The 26,143-nt window shown below is 43.1% G+C and overlaps 1 protein-coding gene across 1 annotated transcript in view; it reads right to left on the reverse strand.

The window, feature by feature from the left end:
- Positions 1-25,925, reverse strand: part of chat (choline O-acetyltransferase) — a 27,099-nt gene extending 1,174 nt beyond the window's left edge. The window contains exons 1-15 of the mRNA XM_033012619.1: positions 25,792-25,925; positions 24,282-24,412; positions 22,594-22,785; positions 20,611-20,729; positions 19,470-19,523; positions 16,810-16,990; positions 15,769-15,946; positions 12,945-13,114; positions 12,207-12,307; positions 10,554-10,682; positions 9,908-10,030; positions 4,994-5,135; positions 2,427-2,489; positions 791-928; positions 1-295 (exon numbers count right to left, since the gene is read on the reverse strand). The exon at positions 1-295 is cut by the window's left edge and continues 1,174 nt beyond it. Of these exons, the coding sequence (XP_032868510.1) occupies positions 23-295; positions 791-928; positions 2,427-2,489; positions 4,994-5,135; positions 9,908-10,030; positions 10,554-10,682; positions 12,207-12,307; positions 12,945-13,114; positions 15,769-15,946; positions 16,810-16,990; positions 19,470-19,523; positions 20,611-20,729; positions 22,594-22,785; positions 24,282-24,344 (1,926 nt within the window). The 5' untranslated portion in view covers positions 24,345-24,412; positions 25,792-25,925 and the 3' untranslated portion in view covers positions 1-22. The remainder of the gene's footprint in view (positions 296-790; positions 929-2,426; positions 2,490-4,993; positions 5,136-9,907; positions 10,031-10,553; positions 10,683-12,206; positions 12,308-12,944; positions 13,115-15,768; positions 15,947-16,809; positions 16,991-19,469; positions 19,524-20,610; positions 20,730-22,593; positions 22,786-24,281; positions 24,413-25,791) is intronic.
- Positions 25,926-26,143: the final 218 nt, after the last annotated feature.

The raw sequence follows: 26,143 nt of genomic DNA on the forward strand, positions 1-26,143 counted from the left end.
GTTCAACCCGATTCGCAAACTTTTATTGGCGTGATTTTGTTCCATTTTGAGCACTGTATGTTGCATTCCCCAGAAAACAAAGCTTGGCTTTGGTGTTGTACTTCACACACAGGTCTTTCATCTCCTTGAAACTCTTCTCCACGGCTTTTGCAAACATGGCTGAAGAGGTTTCCTTGCAATTATTGAAGGAGGAGATGCAGAAGATAATCTGATCCAAACGTGGGTTGTAAGCAACGCCATAACCATCGGGAACCACAGGACCGTAAAACAGAAATCCATCCATTGTAGTTGGTACCTGTGGAGGAATGAAAATATCTAGTCGTAGAGATACGGAGCATGGAAACAAGTCCTTCAGCCCATTGAGCCCACACTCAACATCAAACACCCATTTCTCCTACACTAATGGTAGGTAGACACAAAATGCTGGAGTAACTCAGCGGGTGAGGCAGCATCTCTGGAGAGGAGGAATGGGCGACGTTTCAGCCTGAAACATCACCCATTCCTTCTGTCCAGCGATGCTGCCTCACCCGCTGAGTTACTCCAGCATTTTGTGTCCACCTTCGATTTTAACCAGCATCTGCAGTTCTTTCTTGCACTAAACCTACCCTTTCCCATTATATACTTTCCACATTCCCGTCAGCTCCCTCCAGATTCTATCACTCATTCCCACCCTCGGGACGATTCACAATTAACCCTCGGAACTGCACTTCCTTGGGATGTGGGAGAGAAATGGAAAACCTGCAAACACCACACGGAGAATGCTGGAGATTAGGAGCGTGTAAACAATGACCTGGCTGGTGGAGAGGAGGAAATTGTTGCTCATCAGGTATGTTTTATCAGTGAATAGTTTCGGTAAATCCATCTGTAGTTCTTTCGCCATCTCCTGCAGTCCAAGTAAGTGATTGTCAATTGCCATTCCTGTAATAGTCTGGAACATGGACCAAAATTGGAAAATAGTTATTTTATCTAAAGTAATATTAAATATAAACTCAAGTGCCTTGAGGATAGGCCATTCAGAAAATTAAAAAAATGTTCAGCAAGAATTAGCCACACGTTTGGGGTGCATCATCAGCCTAAAGCATCAGGCGAGGAAAGAGTAGGAGAGAAACCTGAAGCTTTACCACAGAAGTGTGATGAAGCAAAAAGCATATGGAGTTTAGAAGGATGAGGAGATATCTTATAGAAACATAAAATTATAAAAGGACTGGACAAGCTAGATGCAGGAAAAATGTCCCCAATGTTGGGTGAGTCCAGAACCAGGGGCCACAGTCTTAGAATAAAGGGGAGGTCATTTAAGACAAAAAACTTTTTCACCCAGAGAGTTGTGAATTTGTGGAATTCCCTGCCACAGAGGGTAGTGGAGGCCAAGTCACTGGATGGATTTAAGAGAGAGTTAGATAGAGCTCTAGGGGCTAGTGGAGTCAAGGGATATAGGGAGAAGGCAGGCACGGGTTATTGATAGGGGACGATCAGCCATGATCACAATGAATGGCGGTGCTGGCTCGAAGGGCCGAATGGCCTCCTCCTGCACCTATTTTCTATGTTTCTATATGGACCAGGACCAGAAACAATCAAGATTACTAGATGAATTTTGAAAGTGAAACATTGAGGTTATTTTTTGTCATCGTTACTGCTTCTCTGTCAATTATGACTAAGCTCCCTTGTGTTATCAAAGTGATAGCTGTCTGTGTAAGAGAGTTGCTCATCCATGTATGCCCACTGAGTTGGATGATCAGCCATGATCATATTGAATGGCGGTGCAGGCTCGAAGGGCCGAATGGCCTACTCCTGCACCTAATTTCTATGTATTTCTATGTTTCTATCTCCTTAATGCTGATGCCATTTCTAAATGATGTGAATGACACTGAAGACTTTCCAAAGGCCCGTTTGTGATGATGCAGCCTTTTGGTTTGAAGAAAACACTAACATAAGTTAAATGTAGCTCTTCCCAAATTTACATTATTTATTTTGGAACCAAGTCAAACTAGTTGTGTTTTCAACTGCTAATAATTTGTGACATTGACTATCAGAGATTTGAATTATTATTGAAATAGATATCACATTTTCTGTCCCTAAATTATATATGCCCCAAAATAGATTTATCAGTGAATGGAAAACTGCTGAGCCTTAGTAAATTGAAACGTTGACACAGGTACTAATACTACCATTGTGATATTATTTTAAAATATGGATTTTTTTCCCCTTGCCTTTAGATCATAAATAACACTCTTGCTCCTCTGCTGCAGAATGATATGAAAAATTAAAAGCTGGAAGATAATTTATTGAACAACTCATGAAAGTACTTTGCTCCACTTACTGCCTCACTGTTAATGCAACTAATTAATTAATTAGACCATGAAAGACATAATCAATAAAACTTTTAATTTGCTAATGCGGCATTTGAAGCTGAAATTATTTCTACTTACTTGAACTGTGTAATTGATCTGTGCGTCGACTGCAGCCCACAGAAGCTCCATCTTCTTTGAGTCCTGAATCCAAAGGAGGTTAGTTAGTGCCATATATCAGCTTGAAGAAGAGTGTAATACAAAGGCTCCACCTCCCCACCTCCCTCTACTTAAACATGCAACACTTCACTCAGTTGTCAGGGTACACTATCTCACTCATGCTTATCATTCATCCATTTGGCTTATTTTCTTCATTCAGCAACGCACTGGACTTCATTGCTGCAGGCAGCTATGGAGGGCAAGTCAATGAATATTTGTAAGGTGGAAATTGACAGATTCTTCGTTAGTACGGGTGTCAGGGGTGAAGGGGAGAAGGCAGGAGAATGGGGTTGAGAGGGGAAGAAAATCAGCCATGATTGAATGGCGGAGTAGACTTGATGGGCCGAATGGCCTAAATCTGCTCCTATAACTTATGAAGCACGCACCATTGACTTCATTCTACACTTCACGTTGCCTCAGCAAGGCTACCAGCATAATCAAGGATGAGTCTCACCCCAGTCTCTCCCATCAGCCATGATGTCTGCAAATGCATACCACCAGATTCAGGGCCAGTTTCTTGCCAGAGCGGTCCTGACCTCCCATCTATCTCATCGGACACCTTCAGACTCTTTAATCGGACTTTACTGGAATTTATCTTGTACTAAATGTTGTGCCCTTTATCCTGCATCTGTACACTGTGGACGGCTTCATTGTAATCATGTGTAGTCTTTTAGATGACTTAATAGCACGCAACAAAATAGCTTTTCACTGCACCTCGATACAGATGAGAATAATAAATTAAACTAAACTAAAGAATTCCCTCACACGCACACATCCTTCACCTGCTCCCAGAGAAACTTGAAACAAATGGAAATATTTTTTAAAATTAATTATAAAAAAAATTAATTCATTCATCTGATGTGGACGGCTACCAATCGGAGGATTGTGTGCATTTCTGGTTACCACATTAGAGGAAGGATTAGGAGTGGGTACAAAAGAGGTTCACCAGGACGTTGCCAGGATTGGAGTGGATTCACTATCAGGAGAGAGTGGACAAACTTTGATTATTTTCTTGGGAACGTCACATATAAGTTGACGAGAGGCATGGGAAGGGTAGGCAGTCTTTTTCCCCAGTGTGGCAATGTCAAATGTTACAGGCAATATGTTTAAGGTGAGAGGGGAAAGTTCAAAGAAGATTTTCGAGCCAGGTTTTCTATTATCCCAACATAGGGTGGTGGATGTCTGCAATGTATTACACTGCACTGCACTACTGCAGGAAACATGTTCCTGAGCAGGAAACATGTTCCCGATATTGGGGGAGTCCAGAACCAGGGGCCACAGTTTAAGAATAAGGAGTAAGCCATTTAGAACGGAGACGAGGAAACACTTTTTCTCACGGAGAGTCTGTGGAATTCTCTGCCTCAGAGGGCGGTGGAGGCAGGTTCTCTGGATGCTTTCAAGAGAGATCTAGAGAGGGCTCTTAAAAATATGGGATATGGGGAGAAGGCAGGAATGGGATACTGATTGGGGATGATCAGCCATGATCACATTGAATGGCGGTGCTGGCTCGAAGGGCCGAATGGCCTACTCCTGCACCTATCGTCTATTGTCTATTGTCTTTGTCTATTGCACTGCACTGCCTCAAGGGATGGTGGAAGCAATGTTAAGGGGCATTTAGACAGACACCAGAAAGGGCAGGGAAACAGAGGGATACAGACCATATGGAAGCAGGTGAGATTAGTTGAATTTGGTCAGTGCAGACATGCTGGGCCGAAGGGCCTGTTCCTGTGCTGTGCTTTTCCATATTTATTTATAACCCACCCCTTGTTGCCCAGTTTGCTTCAATGCAAAGGTGATTAACAGTCAACCAACGTGCACTGGGCTTGGCATCACCTTTAAACGGGGCATCTCTTTTTCTGAAGGATATCAATGAACATAATGGGTTCCAAGATCTCTGGATTTTTCATTTACAAACTTACAAATTTTGATTCTCCAGCCACTGTGGTGGGATTTGAACCCATCGCACCAAATTAGCAGTCTCTGTCACTCGAAATTACTCCAGTAATGTAACCACTATAGCGTTTTATGAGCACTAACTCAGGGCAGTGACTGGAATAAATCAACATATTACCCATAGAATTTCGATAACACACAGTACCAAAGTATCAAAAAAATGGCAATGGATATTATGACAGAAAAATTATCAAACAGGAAGAAATGTTGATATGCATAGGAAAAGATATATTTATGTGAGTAAGCAGAAAAATGAAGACTGTTGCAACCTTGTTTGTGTGATGGGTGATATTAATATTCAAGTGCTTAATGCAAAGCATCTTGCTTTCTCCTATCTTTGCAGAAGTATTTGAACTGCCGTTGGAAAACAAGGCTGTGTGGAATCGCACACAAACAGGGAATTCCTGCACAGATCTGTTCCCAATGGTGTGAGGAGGGAGTGAGGGGGGTGGGATGGCAGAAAGAGAGGTCATTGGGTACTGTAAAGAAAGGAAGTCTGACAAACGAGAGTCGAGAACAGAGAGAAGAAGACCCACTGAGATTGAAGCTCTTCCATCGATCATTCCCTTTGCAAAATCAAGAGCCTCTTTCGTTGCTGATCGGATATTATCAACTCTTCCCTCCTGGAAACAGCGAACAGAGGCACTTTCGTAAGTGTGGACTAGTCTTCCATGACACCTGGAAAAATAAAATGCTTTTTAATGAAACCATTTTTTAAGTAAAAGGCAACATCCTTATGGGAAACAATGGAATGCAGTGGAACCAAAACTATGGTGAACATTAAGCAGAATTATTTTGGGGAAATAAAAGTGCCCGATAACCATATAACCATATAACAATTACAGCACGGAAACAGGCCATCTCGGCCCTACAAGTCCGTGCCGAACAACTTTTTTCCCTTAGTCCCACCTGCCTGCACTCATACCATAACCCTCCATTCCCTTCTCATCCATATGCCTAATCCAATTTATTTTTAAATGATACCAACGAACCTGCCGCCACCACTTCCACTGGAAGCTCATTCCACACCGCTACCACTCTCTGAGTAAAGAAGTTCCCCCTCATGTTACCCCTAAACTTCTGTCCCTTAATTTCTGAAGTCATGTCCTCTTGTTTGAATCTTCCCTATTCTCAAAGGGAAAAGCTTGATCACATCAACTCTGTCTATCCCTCTCGTCATTTTAAAGACCTCTATCAAGTCCCCCCTTAACCTTCTGCGCTCTAGAGAATAAAGATAGGATAAGGGTAGACGCAAAATGCTGGAGTAACTCAGCGGGTGAGGCAGCATCTCTGGAGAGAAGGATGGGTGACATTTCGGGTCAGGATAAGGGTACATACAAACTCGGGGAGGCTGGGAAAGAAGTAGTCATCTTAAGAATTCATTTATGTAATAGAAACAATAAAACAGACAGATCAAACCTAACTCTTGAAAACATCCAGTGAATCGGCCTCCACTACCTTCTGTGGCAGAGAATTCCACAGATTCACACAACTCTCTGGGTGACATTTCTTTTTCTCATCTCTGTCCTAAATGGCCTACCTCTTATTCTTAAACTGTGTGACCCCCTGGTTTTGGATTCTTAAACTGTGTACACACTGCATTTTTCTTTCTCGTTTATCACATTATTTACAGTGTACTATGTTTACATATTCTGTTGTGCTGCAGCAAGTAAGAATGTTGTTGTTCTATCTGGGACACATGACAATAAAACTCTTGACAATTTATATTTATTTTTTACCGAAGCCAATTAAACTACAACCCCACACGTCTTTGGAGTGCGGGAGGAAACTGGAGATCCCGGAGAAAACCCACCCGCTCACGGGGAGAACCTGCAAACTCCATACAGGCAGCACCCGCAGTCAGGATCGAACCCGGGTCTCTGATGCTGTGAGGCAGCAACTCCACCACAGTGCCGCCCTGCAGTACAATGGTTTCCATGCTCCCACTTTCCCTGTGGCATTGATTTAGTGCCAAACACATCTGCTGCTGCTCTGTGAAACGGTAACCAAACAACTGGTGGGTATAATTTAATGACACCAACCCACTTAGTTGAGACTCTATCAAATGCTGTTGTAAAACCTCATGGAATTCTTTGAATATTAGTTAATTGGACTGTGAATTGGTTTGGCATTGAAAAGTAGCAAGTGAAGATAAACACCAAAATATCTGGCACATAAATAATAACTAATAAGGTTCTGGGAAGCATCTGTTAAACGCCTCCTGCTATTCATCCCAAACTCAAATGATTCTGAAGAGACTGCTTGTAATATCATATAACTTGCCAAACTGCATAGCTTAATGATTGGAGCAAAAAACAGCTGAGATTATCAAAGATTGGAATCACTTGAGTGCAAAGATGGGGCTAAATGTTGAGCAAACTGGAGGAAGTCAGTCGGTCAGGCAGCATCTATGGAAGGAAAAAGACAGCCAACGTTTCAGGTCAGGCCAGTCCGATGAAAGGTCTTGACCTGAAACATTATTCCCTTCACAGATGCTGCCTAACCCTCGAGTTCCTCCAGCATTTTGTTTATTGCGCGAGATTCCAGCATCAACAGCCTCTTGTGTGTCGGTGGATTTAATGTTGAAACAGATAGAAGTTGTGTGTTCTCAGACATGAATTATCCGTGCGTTCCGAAAGCATCCCATTTTGCAAATGTGCTGAGATGATATGTGATAAAAAGGAACGGCAGATAGACACAAAATGCTGCAGTAACTCAGCGAGCCAGGCAGCATCACTGGAGAAAATGGATAGGTGACGTTTCTGGTCGGGACCATTCCTCAGACTTGCATTATGTGTCCATGTGCGCTGAAATTATGTTGGAATGATTTGACTCAGCCCTGGTAAGTAGCCTGTCGTTGTATCAGGAATGGAGTTTGTTTCTTCATTTTGAACACAGAGCAATATTGGGCACAGCCAATGCTGTTGAAGTGGACAGCTTCTAGCTGAGAGGGAGGGATGCTTTAGGGCTTTCCTGGGAGTGAATCAACTTTGAGGCGAATCAATCATCAATCAGTCAATTGTATTTGTATAGCACATTTAAAAACAACTCACATTGACCAAAGTGCTGTACATCAGAGCAGATACTAATGTGCTACATACAGTGGTATGTAGCACATTAGTATCGGGATGGCAGATGGCACAATGGGCTAAGTGTTCGGCTGGCAACCGGAAGGTAGCCGGTTCGAATCCCTGCTTGCATACTGTCGTTGTGTCCTTGGGCAAGACACTTTACCCACCTTTGCCTGTGTGTGAATGTGTGTGAGTGATTGGTGGTGGTCGGAGGGGCCGTAGGCGCAGATTGGCAGCCACGCTTCCGTCAGTCTGCCCCAGGGCAGCTGTGGCTACAGAAGTAGCTTACCACCACCGAGTGTGACTGAGGAGTGAATGAATAATGCGATGTAAAGCGCCTTGAGTATTAGAAAGGCGCTATATAAATCCCATCCATTATTATTATTATTAGTGGTAGACAGACCTAACAATACATACATACACTGTTTTCAGCGCCCCCACAGAGGGACTCAGAAACGCTAGGGAGTAGAAGTAGGTTTTGAGCCTCGACTTAAAGGAGTCGATGGAGGGGGCAGTTCTGATGAGGAGAGGGCTGCTGTTCCACAGTATAGGAGCTGCAACTGCAAAAGCACGGTCGCCCCTGAGCTTAAACCTAGACCGCGGGATAGTCAGGGAGAAACTTCACAAATCACAACAGTTCTTGAGCCTGGCTCTTGCTGGTGAATTGGAGACATCCCACATCAATGTCCCCTCAGTCATCTGTGCATGTGTATTAAAGTTATCCAGTCAATGCAAATGCTCGGTGATAATCTTGCCCAGTCACACCAAACATTCTTACTGATAAACAGATTACCCCCCACCATCTTCCCATGCTTGGACTCACTAAATATGTCTGCAGAATACCTATCTTGCTAGCCTTGAATGTTAGCTCCATGGCCTCAGTTAGACTCTGGTCAAAGCTCCTTGACCTGAAGTTACTAGAGGCTTTAAGGTGAGAGGCGAAAGATCTCAAAGAGATCAGCGGGGCAATTTCTTCATGTAGAGAGTGGTAATATATGGAAATAATTATCTGAGAATGTTATATCACCAAGTGCAATAGTGATGTTTAAAAGGCATTTAGATCTACAGAGAGGTTGTAGGGAAACCTGATAGAAGTTTGTAAAATTGTGAGAGGCATAGATAAGATAGACAGACCTTTTTCCCAGGATAGAATAATCAAATATTGGAGAGCATACACTAGCTTTAAGGTGAGAGGGACAAAGTTTAAAGGAGATGCGTGGGGCAACTTTTTCACAAAGTGGGTGGTGAGTTCCTGGAATGTTCTGTCGAGGGTGGTGGTTCGAGCAGATAAGATCGTGGCATTAAAGTGACTTTTGGATAGGCACATGGATTTCCATGGAATGGAGGGATATGGATTTTGTGCAGGTAGATAGGAGATGGTCTTGGCATTATGTTTGGCCCGGGCATTGCCGGCTGAAGGGCCTGTTCACGTGCTGTACTGTTCTATGTTCTATGATAAGTGTATGGATAGGAAAGGTTTAGAGGGAAGATAGACACAAAATGCTGGAGTTACTCAGCGGGGCAGGCAGCATCTCTGGAGAGAAGGAATGGGAGACATTATGGGTCGAGACCCTCTTCAGACACTTGAAGGTTTAGAGGGATATGGGTCAAAAACACAGGCAAATAGTGCAAGCTCCGTTATAACACCTGATTGTAATGGATACGTTTGGTTAAAGCGCCTGTTTCCGTGCTCTATGACTCTTTAAGCCATAAAACCAAAAATTGAAAGACCATGTTGTCTGTAATAATGTAGCAGCTTCATCTTTTGGAAAAAATAAATCAAAGAAGAATATTTTTATTTGCAGCTTATTTTGAGTGATGGGGAAGGTATTCAGAAATAATGTGTGTAAGAAATCAAATACATTTGACAGAGGCATGATTATACACTGTTTGACATGATTGGTGAGAAGAAAATGTTTGATGAATCCAAACAACCAATGCTATGTATATTGTTTCTTACATTCAGTGAGACTAGTGTACATTTGGGACGACAGATGGCACAATGGGCTAAGTGTTCGGCTGGCGACCGGAAGGTGGCCGGTTTGAATCCCGCTTGGAGTGCATACTGTCGTTGTGTCCTTGGGCAAGACACTTCACCCACCTTTGCCTGTGTGTGAATGTGTGTGAGTGATTGGTGGTGGTCGGAGGGGCCGTAGGCGCAGATTGGCAGCCACGCTTCCGTCAGTCTGCCCCAGGGCAGCTGTGGCTACAGAAGTAGCTTACCACCACCGAGTGTGACTGAGGAGTGAATGAATAATGCGATGTAAAGCGCCTTGAGTATTAGAAAGGCGCTATATAAATCCCATCCATTATTATTATTATTATTATTATTATTACATTGAGGGTTAGTAAAACTCCATAAACACTGCACAAACTCACCTGTAAAAAGACAGCTGCAAGCCAACCTGGATAAAGGCATCAGGGCTCATCCTCTGTTTCTTGATAAAGTCTTTACCGAGAGCCTTCAGCCGATATATGTTTAAGTCCGTGTTTTCTATCAACCTGGAAAAATGTAACATTATTGAACTCTAAGATGCATTTAACGTTGCCATTTGTCAAGACTCATTTTGTACAGACTCAATTATGACTAATTAGCAATTATGGAAATCTTCACGTGAGTAATGACAAACTGAGCAAACCAACATATAAGACAGTGCTAATTACTATTTCGTTTAGTTTAAAGATATAGCATGGAAATAGGCCCACTGAGTCCATGCTGACCAGCGATGACCCTGGTTCTATGTGATCCCACTTTCTCATCCACTCCCTACACACATGAGGCAATTTACAGAGGCTAATTAACCTACAAGCCCTTGTGTCTTCGGGGTGTGGGAGGAAACCGGAGCGCCCGGAGGAAACTCATTTGGTCACAGTAAGAACGTGTAAACTCCACACAGACAGCACCCGTGGTCAGGATCGTACCCGGGTCTCTGGCGTCGTGAAGCAGCAGCTTGAACAGCTCTGCCACTGTTCCACTCTTCACAACTAAATTCTCGTTTAATATCGGTTAGAATCTGCTGCCTACCTTTGAAGTTTGTCAGCTGCTGAGGCTAAGCATCTGTGGATTTCGGGGCCACACTTCCATCTCAGTCTTCGAGGAGAAGGCAGCTCACACAGAGAGTCTGCTCTGACCGGCCTCCTTGCTGTCTCTTTACTGGAAGGTGGATCACATGTATTTAAAATACTCAAAACTAGTGGTCTAAAATACATTGCAGGCAAGCTAGTGATCTGGAGACACAGGTTAAATCTTACACCAGCAGCAGTTGTATTTCAGTTCAGTTAGATGAAGGAATGAATAGAAGAGGAGGCTGTTAGTAAGGGTGGGGGAGTAACATGACAACAGGTGTGACATGGATGATGACACATGGATGTACCGTTATGCTGCCAAAATCTGTAGAGTTAGTATGTACAGTCCTTGTCTGGAGGGATACAGCAAGGAAACAGGCCCTTCAGCCCAACTTGCCCACACCGGCCAACATGTCCCAGCTACACTAGTCCCACCTGCCCACCTGTGCTCCATATCCCTCCAAACCTGCCCTATCCATGTACCTGTCTAACTGCTTCTTAAACGTTGGGATAGTTCATGATTGTCGAACTGGCAGATTGTTAGTACATCCCTTTTGGAAGATTTGCTGTCTTTACCTGGTCTGGCGTAAACAAGAAGTCTCCAGCATGGGAACAGGTGCCCCAGTATAGCATTGGGTATATGCAAATTGGTCCCCAGTGTAGCATTGGATATATGCAAATGGGACCCAGTATAGCATTGGGTATATGCAAATGTGTCCCCAGTGTAGCATTGGATATATGCAAATGGGTCCCCAGTACAGCATTGGATATATGCAAATGGGACCCAGTATAGCATTGGGTATATGCAAATGTGTCCCCAGTACAGCATTGGATATATGCAAATGGTACCCAGTAGCATTGGGTATATGCAAATGGGTCCCCAGTACAGCATTGGATATATGCAAATAAGTACCCAGTATAGCATTGGAGATATGCTAATGGGTCCCCAGTATAGCATTGGGTATATACAAATGGGTCCCCAGTATAGCATAGGGTATATGCAAATGGGTCCCCAGTATAGCATTTGGTATATGCAAATGGGTCCCCAGTATAGCATAGGGTATATGCAAATGGGTCCCCAGTATAGCATTGGGTATATGCAAATGGGTCCCCAGTATAGCATAGGGTATATGCAAATGGATCCCCAGTATAGCATAGGGTATATGCAAATGGATCCCCAGTATAGCATTGGGTATATGCAAATGGATCCCCAGTATAGCATTGGGTATATGCAAATAGGTCCCCAGCATACCAATGGACGCATGATAATGGGGCCCTGCAGTGTCGGAGAGAGCGAGGGAATGGGGAAATCCTGAGTTTAAAAGTTGCATTCCAATAATAGATGCCAAACCATTGATATTTCCAAACTACTTGATAACAGATGATCAGAGTTTCACAACGTGAGCTGAATGAATCATGGCTTCAAGGACGTTTTCTCTGCATTGCGGTAAGGGAACTGCTGGTAAAACAAAAGATGTTCTGCTCCTTTAGAAACAGATTCTTGCATCTCCATTGTCCATCTATTCTCTCTTGTAAACAGCAAATCCTTTCCTGAGTTTGATTTTTATATAAAACAGGATTGAGTACAAATAGCCAGAAATCGATAACATACATGTAGCAAAGTAGATGTTCGGCACACTGTATAACAGCAATCCCTTCTGCTGGTGAATGCTCATAAACCAAACCACACACTCCATCCCGTCCAACAATGAACTGTGGGAATAAATGGAAATACGTCATTTTGTAATTCTGTTATTCTGGGATTATTCTAAAGTTCAAAAGTAAAACCTATACAGAAATGCCTTCTATCAAGAGTCAATTGTGCAGTTTTTCTTGATAATTCTACCAATAATATTTTACAACCATATAACAGACATTTTTATTTTGCATTGGTTGGTATTAACAATACATTGGAGGCAGCAGCTTTAACAGGGTTTTTTCTCATGAAGTTAGACAAAAATGCTGGAGAAACTCAGCGGTTGAGGCAGCATCTATAGGTAACGTTTCGGGTCGAAACCCTTCTTCAGACTACTCATGAAGTAGCGGTTTTCAAAACATACAACATGTAAAGGGTTTCCCATAGCCAAATGTATGTTCAAGCAATGTTCGGATTGATTGAATTGAGTGGACGATACAGCTGGAAACAGGCCCTTCGGCCCATCGAGTCCATGCAGACCATCGACTACCTCTTCACACTAGTTCTACATTATCCCACTTTTGCACCATTGAATTACCAGGATAATATTTTTAAACATTACTAAACATTTATTTTTTACTTTTTTAATAGAGAAATACTTCCTCAATGAAACTCAATGGATAAGGTGATTTATTGTCACCCCATGTCTGTTACCTGCATAGTTTTGTCATACCACCGATTTGCGCTGTTTTTATGCCAACCATTGCCATGCATCATCTGCAGAGCCATGTTTAGATCAGTCAGTTCAACGTCAATTGGTTCGTCCAAGCAAAGCAGAAATATGCAACGTTCAATGGCATTCAGAGAGTCTCGGTTGGTTGAATCTGCAGTAGGAAGAATGGACCAAGTTAGCCTAAGCGACAGATATTCAGGTCTGTATTGAAGATTAGTTTAGTTTGGAAACAAGCCCTTTGGCCCACCGAGTCCATGTCAAACAGTGATCACCCCGTACACTAGCACTATCCTACACATTAGGGACAATTTAAAATTTTACCGAGGCCAATTAGCCTACAAACCTGCACGTCTTTGGCGTGTGGGAGGAAACCGGAGCACCCGGACAAATCCCATGCGGTCACGTGGAGAATGTACAGACATCTTCGAAGTGAAGTATGTGTTTCATTGTCCACCACTGCCATGTTCATCCTTATGCAGTTTCCAGTTTCTGACAGCAGGGGACCTACTCTTGACTTTAGTCATCTTTTTGTACATTTACAAAGGAGTGGAGTATTAGGACATGCTGCCTGGGTATAAGAGTGAATGTTCCCACTCATCATTGCCAGAAACAAAAGACCAACATTTTGCTTAAATGATTGAAGTGAGATAATTGTAATTGTGGAACTATTGGAGTGATTTCGAGTGTTGGATATTGGATTTCCAGATGTCGTTAACTTAAACTTGCACTTCAATGGTTATTAAATTAATTCATCTTGCAATAATAGACGAACATAGATTCTAATTTCTACAGAGGTGTGCTCTTACATTCTCTGCAATTGGAGACATATGTGTGCGATTGACAGTATCTACATAGTGATCGAGGTCATAACCAAATACTAATTCAGGAAGTACTTCTTAAAATTATACTACCGAAAACATTGATATATTATCTGTGGTTCAATATAAATATGATGCAGAGAGTTCAACTAAATCTGGTGCTGTTGTGTGTAAAATTAGTTTGATTTTAGAATGAAAATATACATTGCAAGGCAAAAGTGTATTGTTGTCCCACACGAATTAGACTTGGTTGGACGAAATGTGTAGGAAGGAACTGCAGATGCTGGTGTAGATAGACACAAAATGCTGGAGTAACTCAGCGGGACAGGCAGCATCTCTGCACAGGAGGAATGAAGAAGGGTTTTGACTCTAAACGCCACCCATTCATTCTCTCCAGAGATGCTGCCTGTCCTGCTGAGTTATTCCAGCATTTAGTGTCTATCTTCTAACTAGGCTTGGTTGTACAGCTGAGCTAGAAGCCAATATAAGTAAAGAATAAGCAGTCCATTGGAAGGTAACTTTCCTTCACTGGAGGATATAGGGTTAATTCAGTGCCAGATATTGGGTTTAGTTAGAGTGAAGCAAATGGCAACATTGAGGAAGATTTGGTTTGAACGTTTGGAGTCAGTAGTACACATCATATTTCCCCAGAACAAATGTTAAAGGTCTCTTTCCAGGATTAGTTTGATTTTAGAATGTAAATATACATTGCAAGGCAAAAGTGTATTGTTGTCCCACAAGAATCAGACTTGATTGGACAAAATGTGTTGGAAGGAACTGCAGATGCTGGTGTACACCGAAGATAGACACAAAATGCTGGAGTAACTGCTGGAATGTGCCTAATAGGCCTGTCCCACTTACGCGACTTTTACAGTGACTGCCAGCACCCGTCACAGGTCGTTGCAAGTCGGCGAAAATTTCCAACATGGTGAAAATTCAGCGGCGACCAGAAAGACGCCACGACTCTTTGGGCGACTGAGGAGACGACTCACGACCATACAGGCGACACCCTGGTGACATGTCGCGGGGTGAAGCCTGTATGGTCGTGAGTAGTCGCCCAAAGAGTCGTACCTTGTTCTGGTCGCCGCTGGATTTTCAACATGTTGAAAATTTTCGGCAACCTGTAACGACCTATGACGGGTGCCGGCAGTCGCCGAAAAAGTCACGTAAGTGGGACAGGGCCATAAGGGTATTTGGTTTAATGTACCACATGTCAATTGTCATTGAAGGCTATTCCACAAGATGATAATGAGTGCAGAAATGCATGGAGATGACAACTCTATAAACAGAGATGCAGGTTTTTTGATTGATTGAAAGATTCAGCATGGAAACAGGCCCTTCGACCCACTGGGTCCACTCCAACCATCAGTTCACAGAAGTCCTATGCTATCCCATTTTCTCATCCACTCCCTTCATAGTGGGAGGCAATTTTTACATAGGGCTAATTAACCTACAAATCGGCAGGTCTTTGGGATGTGGGAAGAAATCGGAGTACCAGAGGAAGCCCAGGTGGCAGAGAAGAACAAGCAGTGGGTGATTCACTTGGCCCATATCTCTACAGCTATCAATTAGACTCTACTATCTCCTAACATGTATGACCCTGTATTGGTTGAGTGTAGATAAAAAATGCTGGAGAAACTCAGTGGGTGAGGCAGCATCTATGGAGAAAAGGAGCAGGTGATGTTTCGGGTCGAGACCCTTCTTCAGATGGACATTTTGAGCAGTCACATTGAGCACTTTGTTAATTTTTGCATAAAATGCATTCTAGTTATAACACCAAAAAGATAATTGACCTTCTGAGGAAGGTGCAATTAAATTGAATTCATATATATAGTTTTCTGAGATCTCATTTGAATTGTTGCAAAAAAAGTCCCAGGAAACAAATGCAAAGCTGACCATATAGTTTGCATTGACGTAAAACGCAAAGTGCATTTGCCTGGCGGAGTTTGTGTTGCAGAATGGTTCTGCCTGCATACTTGCTACTGACCTCTTATAAGCACTTCCCTTGCCTCCGCCCACTTGGGCCGACAGTCAGATGTGAGGAGACCTAAAGGGGGTGACCTTTCGTCCTCACTCCCCGCCATTTTCACAATCCTCCTCAACTGGGTGATCAAGTCAGTTTCGTTCAATCGTCTGTATTTTATGACCACATCCAAAACAAAGAACTGGCACAAAACAAAGTGACGGAAGTAAACTTTAATACAATCCTGCAAGGAGTCCGTGCAAAATGTCGAGAAGTACGAGTTATATACCACTTTAAATGTCTGCATGTAACTCGTATATCGACATTCAACAAGGTAATTTCTATTATTTCTATCAGTTTTTTTGTTAACCAGCAGAGACATTAGTCTTTAGACTTTAGACAAACAGCATAGAAACAGGCCCTTCGACCCATCGTGTCCATGCCGACCAGCGATCACCCATACACTAGTTCTATCCTACAGTCTAGGGACAATTTAGTGAAGTCAATTAACCCAGAAACCCGCAAGTCTTTGGAATGTGGAAGGAAACCGGAGTACCCAGAGAAAACCCACGCAATCACACGGAGACTGTTCAAACTCTGTACAGACTGCACCCGTAGTCAGGATTGAGCCTGGGTCTCTGGCACTGTAAGGCAGCAAATGCAAGGCAACATCTGCAGTTCATTGTTTGTACCTTTCTCAGTTCTAATATTTCATCCTTTATTGATAAAAATAAATAATTGTTATTCATCAGGAAAGATAAATCGTCCAGAATTTATCAACTTTGTACTCATTTGTCCATTCCCTCTCTTCTAATTTAGTTCAGATACAACATGGAAACAGGCCTTTCAGCCCACCACATCCATGCCAATCATCGATCACCCATTCAAACTATTTCTTTGTTCAAGTCAAGTTAACTTTATTTGTCACATAATCATACAAGATGTGCAGTTTTCACTGATTTTCTCACCTGCTTTTCTCATCCACACCTCTCCTACTCTGGCTAAGACCACCCCACTATTAATTTCCATCTCCTCCACATTTCCCAATGTAAACTGAATTCTCACCTGGTTTCGATAAGCCACGATCACTTGCTCCGTTCCAGGCATGACATTGATTTTCTGGGTTACCAGTGTGTCTTTTTGTTGACCCGGTAGACGGTAGGAGGTGAAAAGCCTGTAGTACTGTTCCATACACAAGGCATGCCCTGCTAACTGACCGCGGGCAAAATCAACAGGTAAGGCACGGCTGCAAAACAAGAAGGGGAAAGCGATGCTTTAATAATCCAGCTGCTGCCCATCCAATGGTGTGGGTGAGAAGATGTGTGGGTGAGATTAGAGGCAAATTGGAGGAACAGCATCCTGGCCACTCACTCATCTCCCCGCTGCCTTCAGGTAGAAGGTACAGGTTCAACCTGAAATCTGCAACATCCAGGTTCAGAAATAGCTACTTCCCCACAGCCATCAGGCTATTAAACTCAACTCAAACAAAACTCTGAACATTAATAGCCCAATGCACTTTATCTGATTATTTATGTATATATATATATATATATATATATATATATATATTCAATAGTATATGGTCACACACTGATCTGTTCTGTATTTATTTATGTCTATTATATTCTGTTGTGCTGAAGCAAAGCAAGAATTTCATTGTCCTATCTGGAACACATGACATTAAACTCTCTTGAATCTTGAATCATATTTCACTTGGGCAGTTTACAGCCCAGTGGTATTTCTCTAACTTTGGGTAGCCCCGACATCCCCTCGCTCTCTATCCCTCCCAACCAAAGTCGCACCAGCTTCTCGTTTTCACCCAACAAACAGCTAACAATGGCCAGTTCCCTTTATCATCATTACTTTTTTGCGTATCTTTCATTCATTGTTCTTTATCTCTCTACATCGTCGTCTATATCTCTCAGTTTCCTTATCCCTAACCAGTCTGAAGAAGGGTCTCGACCCAAAATGTCACCCATTCCTTCTCTCCAGAGGTGCTGCCTGGTCCACTGAGTAATACCCCCGCCCCCCCCTTATCCTCCTCCTATCTTTCCACAGCCCCCCTCTGCCACCATTTCCCACCACCCCAGTCACCCTGCTTCTTTTCTCTCCTCCCTACACTTATCTCCCATGCCTGAGTCTCACATTTCCAGCAATGTGCCAACCACCTCCCTCACCTGTATCCACCTATCATCTCTCCAACAGCCATAGGCTCCACGCTTCCTTGGTCATTTGTTGCCGACCCTGAGTTGTTCTGGCCTTTTCCTGCCTCCAGTCCCCCCCCCCCCCCTCCCCACTCTACTTTCAGCCTGAAGAAGGGTTCCGACCTGAAACGTCACCATTATCTTTCTCCAAAGATGCAGCCTGACCCGCTGAGTTACTTCAGCACTCTGTGTCTATCTCCACCTATCACTTGCCAGGTTGTGTACCCACCCCACCTCTTTACCATCTTTCTCTCCCTACACCAATCAGTCTGAAGAACAGTCCTGACCCAAAACAGCAGCATGTGTCCATCCCCTCCACAGTTGCTGCCTGACCCACTGAGTTACTCCACCACTTTTCTTTTTGCTCAAGGTTCCAGCATCTGCAGTTTCCTTGTATCAAGTTAGATATTATCTGATTTAGGATTTAATGCATGTAAACCACATGTGGTTCAATAAGCAATGCCTATGCTAAAGTTGTACAAACTCCTGAACAACTTGCATATAAATTATTTGAGTGCTGATTTACAATTTTTCTTATAGATCAAACTAAAAATCCCCTAGCTGTTAGGGCATATATAATTCATTCACCAATATCTTATCTAATAATAATCAAACACGAAACCTCTGAGGTTTTGGACTTCGTAAACACAATTTTGCTCTATATAAATTAAAACACATCAATTAAAATTGTTATTTTCTTTAATTTCTTTAAGACTTATAATGTCATTGCCCTTACAGATTTCTCCATCTTTGGAAGCTGCCTGAGTATTTCCAGCACTTTTAACATAATTACTCAATCTTTGCTATTTTACCAAAATTATTCTAGTCATTACTCTCATTGTTACTTTTGTAAGCCTCAAGTTCTAAAAGTAAAGAAATAATATTCACATCACGGTTTCCTTTCACTCTACCTATTGTATTTGAGTTTGGCTTGATTGGACTTATGTAGAGTATTATCTTGACTTGATTGGATGGCATACAAAACAAAGCTTTCCGGTGCATCTCGGTAAACATGACAATAATAAACCTGAACCTAAGGCTAAGGTATTGCATAGTAATGGACGTTTTCAGAACTTTATATGACCTTCACCTCATCAGCCAGAAACACCTCCTTCAAACCCCAGAATTTAAACTTTATGCCTGGCACCCAACACATTAGTTATTCTTGTTGACACTACACAAAAAGTCTTTGATCTTGGTTTCCCAACAGGATAAAAGTAAAGTAAAGAAGGCTCTAGACCCGAAACATCACCCATTCCTTTTCTCCAGCGACGTTGCTTCTCCCGCTGAGTTACTACAGCTTTTTGTGCCTATATTCAGAATACCCCATACATTTTATAAATTATTCCCATTTCATGTCAAAAACAGATATTCAAAATAATTTGATGGCACATGTTAGAGAGTGAAAGTATTTCACTAAATAATCTTGGGTTTGTTGGAGAAACAACAGCAGAGGAATGGAATCATTGGTCATTTTAACTTATATAATTGGAAGTTTATTTCTGATTGTCAATTACTTACGCATCCAGTACAACTTTGTAATCCAGTATTCCACTGATGAGACGAGCAGCAAACCTGCAAGGGGAAAATAAACTGATGTTAAAGGCACCACACGCCATCATCAATGGGAGCTCGCTCCAATGGAAACAGATCCCTGAATGATGATCATTATACTTACTATCTATAATTATAAGTGACTGCAGTTACACACAAGATTGAAAACCATGTCCGGCTAGATAACAACAATACTCTTGCAGCGTGTAGGCAAGAACTGCAGATTCTGGTTTAAATCTGAGATAGACACAAACTACTCTTGCAGCTTCAGCAAGGAATGATGCCCAGGTTTGGTTACGTTTAGAGAGACACAGAAAGCTGGTGGACAAAAGTGCTGGAGAAACTCGGCGGGTGCAGCAGCATCTATGGAGCGAAGGAAATAGGCAACCCTTCGGCAGAAGGGTTGCCTATTTCCTTCGCTCCATAGATGCTGCTGCACCCGCTGAGTTTCTCCAGCACTTTTGTCTACCTTCGATTTTCCAGCATCTGCAGTTTCTTCTTAAACACAGAAAGCTGGAGTAACTCAGTGGGTCAGACAGTATCTTTGGAGAAAAGGAATAGGTGACGTTCCAGAGATGCTGTCTGACCCGTTGAGTTACTCAAGCTTTTTATGTCTATCTTGGGTTTAAACTAGCATCTGCAGTCCCTTCCTACACATTTGGTTTTAGTTTAATCGGTGGGACACAGTTCATCAATGCAAATAGATGGGAAGATGACCATGTAATGGATAAGCCTTGGTTCACTTTTGGGTAATGCTACATAACAGTGGCAAACACATCGCCATCAACTACAGTGTACTTTTCTGCATGTGCAAAGGGTTTGATGAAAGCCATTCCCTTGATGAAACCCTGCCTTTGAAAAACATTTATTTAGGAACAGGTACGAGCAACAAAGCAGGAATTAGAACATCCACATATTCAGGGACCTGGTTTTGAAATGTTAGCAAGAAATAATATTAATATAGTGATTTAGGGCTGTGTTTATAATCTCAGCCTTAAGTGTCAAAAGCAAGGCATTGTAGCACAGACATATTGTTACGATCTTACATTTTACCACGTAATATAATCTGCGTGGAGCTACGTAAAACAGGGTGCATGAGTAGTTGTACCTGAGCTGATCACCCTCATCCTGGAAGTTCTGCTGAGGGAAGACCATTCCAGGGCTGGAGTTTACAGGAAGTGCAAGTGGGTTGCATAGATACATGGTATCCAACCACCAGTCATAAATCTTGGGACGAGAAGAAAGAACAGTTTATTGTTACTATTAATAAATCCACCACCTTCTCCACAGTCAACAATGGACCGTTGTGAGCTCCACCTCTCCTTGATCATCATTGCTGACTTTGATTTGTCCATTTTCAGTCATATCTTCTTTATACCTTTTCATAGCTCTAGTTTCCTTTCCCCCTGACTCTCAGTCTGAAGAAGGGTCTTAACCCGAAATGTCACCTACTCCTTCTCTCCACATATGCTGCCTGACTCACTGAGTTACTCCAGCATTTTGTATCTATCTTCGGTGTAAACCAGCATCTGCAGTTCCTTCCTACCATAAATAAAAATGATGAGCCGACAATGACTTATCAATAGCAGATGACTCATAAAGTTTGACAAGTAGCAGCAAGGAACCATGGTTGATAGTTTTCCTCTATCCTGAACGTTGTACATCGCGACAAAATTAAATAAGTCCCTTCTTGCCTCACTTTGAGTCACTGCAGAATTTGCCTATTGATGTCTCATTGCTCAAATAATTTAGTGAAGAGCCACATTATAAGTGCAGTGAGACATCTGATTTATTCAGAAAAGAGAAACCTCTATGTCAAACAGGGACAGGTTTAATGCAAAATGCAAATTCCTGGACACCGTTACAATATAATATAGTCGACCCTATCTGGAAAATAGAGATCCTAGTGCTCATATTCCATAAAGTTAAAAACAAAAACATGATGGAAGCATAAGGATGACAGGAAGAGATGGCCATTAAGACCCCTGTGGCCGTTGTTTGGTCATGTTTGGTCTTTCAACACAGCACTACTTTCTCATTTTTATCCCTTCATTTCCCCAACATTAAAAAATCCATCAGCCTATCTATTGAATATATTCAGAGTCCAAATCTCTACAATTTTCCTCAGAGAATATTGTAAAGAACCATTACTCTTTAACACATTTCTGAATGGGCAAACCCTCTGTTTGAGTCCCTGATATTTTGTTCCGGGCACCCAGCCCAGAAGAACATTTATCCCGGCAACTGTGTTGACAAAGCCCATAAGAACTCAGTCTGAAGAAGGGTCCCAAATCACAAGGTTGTCTTTCCATTCCCTCCACAGATGCTGCCTGACGCAACGAATTCCTCCAAGCTTGTTATCTGCTCAAGATTCTAGCATCTGCAATTTCTTGTGTCCCCATAAGAACCTTAATGTTTCAGTGAAATCACCTCTCATTTTCTAAACACAAGACAATATAGGCCAACAGTCTGAAGAAGGGTTTCGGCCCGAAACGTTGCCTATTCCTTCGCTCCATAGATGCTGCTGCACCCGCTGAGTTTCTCCAGCAGTTTTGTGTACCTTCGATCTTCCAGCATCTGCAGTTCCTTCTTGAACACAATATAGGCCAAGCCTACTTCAATGAGTGAGACCCTTCCTCACTGCTACCCCTCTGTCCAGCCATCCATTATCCACCATGCTTTGTACTGCCTCTCCCCTTTTCCAGCTTTCTTCTCCCACCCCATAATCAGGGTCTGAGCCCGAAACGTCACCTATCCATGTCCTCCAGTTGAGATACTCCATTAATTTGTGACCTTTTCTGTATTAATCAGCATTTGAAGTTTTTTCTTTCTAATTTCTCATTAGACAATCCCCTGCTTCCAGCAATCTACATTATCTAGCAAATCTTAAATTTACACCTTCTACCTCAAGAATAACATTTTCTCCAAGAGACCAGACTTGTGCACAGTTTCCGAAGTGCAGTCCAAACAGGATCCATCACACATCGCGGAAGTAATTTTATTATTGCAGTCTTTTCTTCGCAGCTGTTTCTGAAGAGCACATTCAGTCAAATGCATGCATCTCTTTGAAAGAATGAAGTTCTGCCATTACCCAGTTAACTTTCTTTTCTTGTCGCTTTACCAAATGTTCCTGCAACAGTTCGCCCATCCCGCCAGTGGCGCCAAAACTTTCCACAATGGCTTTTGTGGTTTGGTACTGCTCCAGCGTGACCAAGTGATTCACAGATTTCAGGTAGGTGTCCAGTGTCTCCTGCAGAGAAGGGACGGGATATTTGGGCAACACCTAGAGGGTACAGAAAAAACATTTCAACAACCATGATAAAGATTGATTAAGAAAATGTTGAACAGTGAAAACTATTAAACTGTACAGGCTTCATAGGCAGGTTAATTGTTATAGACAATAGACAATAGACAATAGGTGCAGGAGTAGGCCATTCGGCCCTTCGAGCCAGCATCGCCATTCAATGTGATCATGGGTGATCATCCACAATCAGTACCCCGTTCCTGCCTTCTCCCCATATCCCCTGACTCCGCTATCTTTAAGAGCTCTATCTAGCTCTCTCTTGCAGCACAGTGTATACATTTGTAGACTTTGTCGCTTTCGTGGCAAATTATGCTTTATCTTCTGGTAAATGTGCATCATTTATAACTTCTTGTGATTATAATGGGGGCATTGTCTGCATAGAGTCGAACAGAATGACACTCCAGCCCAACTCGTCCATATGGACTATAAGACACCCCATCTACACTAGTCCCGTTTGCCCGTGTTTGGCTCATATCTCTCTACACCTTTTCTATCCACGTGCCCATCCAAGTTTGTTTTCTAACAGGTCAGATCTCATAAATCTCAATATAGTCTCCCGTGCATTTCTGCGAAAAACGGCTTGAACTTTATTAACACAAATTCTCATTGTGTCAGTATTAGTAAATTCTCAAGAGATTTTCGTTACTCATTCTTGATGAGGATTGTGGCAAAACACTTTGCCCGCCCCCTCTACATCAGTGTCAGTGCCTAAGGTACCGGAAGGTAGTTAGTTAAACCAAGAAGGTACTTTGTAAACTAAAATAACTGGCATCCTTTCTCTCTACCCATTCCCAACAGAAAATGTAGTCCAGCCAGTTCAATATTTGCAATGTAATATTGTATAATAAATGGTCCCACGGTACAACACTTAAAGGGAAGGAACACCAATTGTTACACGTCTGTGTGTTACAACCTCCACCGTGTAGACATAGCGAGATACAACACGGAAACAAGCCCCAAGGCCCAGAGAGTCGCTGTCAACCACCAAGCATCTAATATCCTGCTCTAACTCACATCACACTCCAATAACTACACCCAGGTTCTCCCACTCACCTACTCACTTGGGGCAAATGACTGTGGCCAACTAACCTGCCAACCTGCATATTGCTGGGACGTGGGATGAAACAGGAGGTGGTCATAGGGAGAACATGCAAACTCCCCACAGACAGTGACAGACAGTAGTCAGGATCGAACTCGTGTCCGTGGCGCTGTGCGGCCGGGGTCCTACCAGCGGCACCACTGTTAATTTATCAGTCAGAGTTATTACACTGCATGTCTGTGTGGAGCGGGAGAGTCGGTATCTCTGTACTGCATTGGGGAACCATTAGATTTTTGCATCTCCTCCACCCTGTGAGAAAACATGTGGTTGTCAAACTGCACATTTACATTATAGAACTTCCGCACATCAAATGAGATAACGATTGTTACTATCACGCCTGCACCCGAACGGCCAGTGTGTATAAAAGCTGGCATACATAGCTGTTCCTGCGAGATCGGGGTCGGATCAGGTCCTGATTGGATTTACGGGGAACTATCATAGTCTCGCCGCGGCCACTCGTTATCGCCGGTAGAATGGCGGGCACGCTGGTACAGGTGCGAATATCTCCTGCATTAAAGAGAAAATGCAAGTGGGTACGTTTCCAAATAGTCAGCGCGTTCATGTGCAAATCACAGTTCTTCATCTTTCATTTAACACTTGATATTCTGTGACATTTATCCACCTTCGTAGTCTTATTTTTTTACAATGCTCTCCACCTGCTAATGAAGTGTGAGCCCTCTGCCCCGTCATGAACCACTTTTTGACACTTATATTGAAGGAAATAAGCACCACAGCACCAAGATCTACAGCATGTTAAACAGTTGTAGTAAGCACCTATGCAAATAACTGAGGATAAAACAGGGAAGACTGAAGCGAAGAATGTGAATCAGACAATATTCCAGAGCCAGAAACATGGATCATAAGCATTGTGGAGTAATTGGATCAAGTACAGAAGCAGGCCCTTCGGCCCAACTCGTCCCTGCGGTCCAAAATGCCGCCATCTAAGCTAGTCGCACCTGCCCGCGTTTGGCTCAAATCCCTTTAAACCTTTTCTATCCATGTACCTGGGAAATTGTCTTTTGAATGGTGTTATAGCATCTGCTTCAGCTACCTCCTCTCGTAGCTATTTCCACGCACCCATCACTTTCTAAGTGAAAAAAACAGTTGCCCCTCGGGTTCCTGTTAAATCTCCCCCCCCCCCCCCCCCCCCCCCCCTCGCTTTAAACTTATTTACGCTCTCTGGTTCTTGATGCCCCGACCCTGGGTAAAATGCTCCGTGCATTCACCGCATCTATTTTCTTATGGATTTATACAGCTCTATAAGGTCACCTCTCAGCCTCCTGCCCTCCAAGGGATAAAGTCGTACCCTGCCCAGCCTTCAGCTCAGGCCCTCGAGTACTGGCGACATCTTCGTATATCTTCTCTGTACCCTTTCCAGCAAGTTAATGACATCCTTCATATCCATGTACCCGCCCGAGTGTCTTTTAAACGCCGTTATTGTATCCACCCAATTCCAAATGAGTAAAACCGAACAAAAATACTCTAAATGCGGCGTCGCCAACATCTTGTATAACTGTAACAAGAAGCTGGAGTAACTCAGCGGGACAGGCAGCATCTCTGGAGGGAAGGAATGGGTGACGTTTCGGGTCGAGACCCTTCTTCAGACTAGTCAGGGGAAAGGGAAACGAGAGATATAAAGGGAATTAAAGGTTCCCAATGGACACTCTAACGAATCTATCCATAGCCCAATATTCCGCAATCTATAAATGGAACTACAGTAACTATCTCGCAGCCTGAAGGAGGTTCCCGGCCTGAAATGGCCCCTGTCCATTCTCTCCACAGATGCTGCCCGACCCCGTGGAGTTAGTTCCACCATCACTATAGATCAGCTCACAGGCACTGATCCTTTCCGAAGTTGGGTGTGAGGAATCGACGTTGGTACTTACCGAGCCTCAGGAATTCATGTGGAAGCTGAGGGGTTGCAGCTTCGAGACAGAGCCCGTCTTCAGACCCATGGTTGGAACTAGATACCGGAAACTGGACGAGTCCCTTCTCAGTTCCCCGACCGTGTCAGCGATGGAGCTTGAACAGGAAGGATAGCGAGCTGGATTATACTCTCCCTCCACAGGGCAGAACACTCCCCCTTTCCCTATTCGCCCAGCATTACATCCGACACCAACACACGCAACACTGCATCCACGCACTTTCATTACAGAGGCCAGTGTTATTGGTTTGGGGCTGGGCGGCGAGAGGTGGGGGGTGGGGGTCGGTGTGGAGAGGTAAGGGGTTGTTTGTACG

Source organism: Amblyraja radiata, chromosome 37 (assembly GCF_010909765.2).
Source record: "Amblyraja radiata isolate CabotCenter1 chromosome 37, sAmbRad1.1.pri, whole genome shotgun sequence".
NCBI lineage: Eukaryota > Metazoa > Chordata > Chondrichthyes > Rajiformes > Rajidae > Amblyraja > Amblyraja radiata.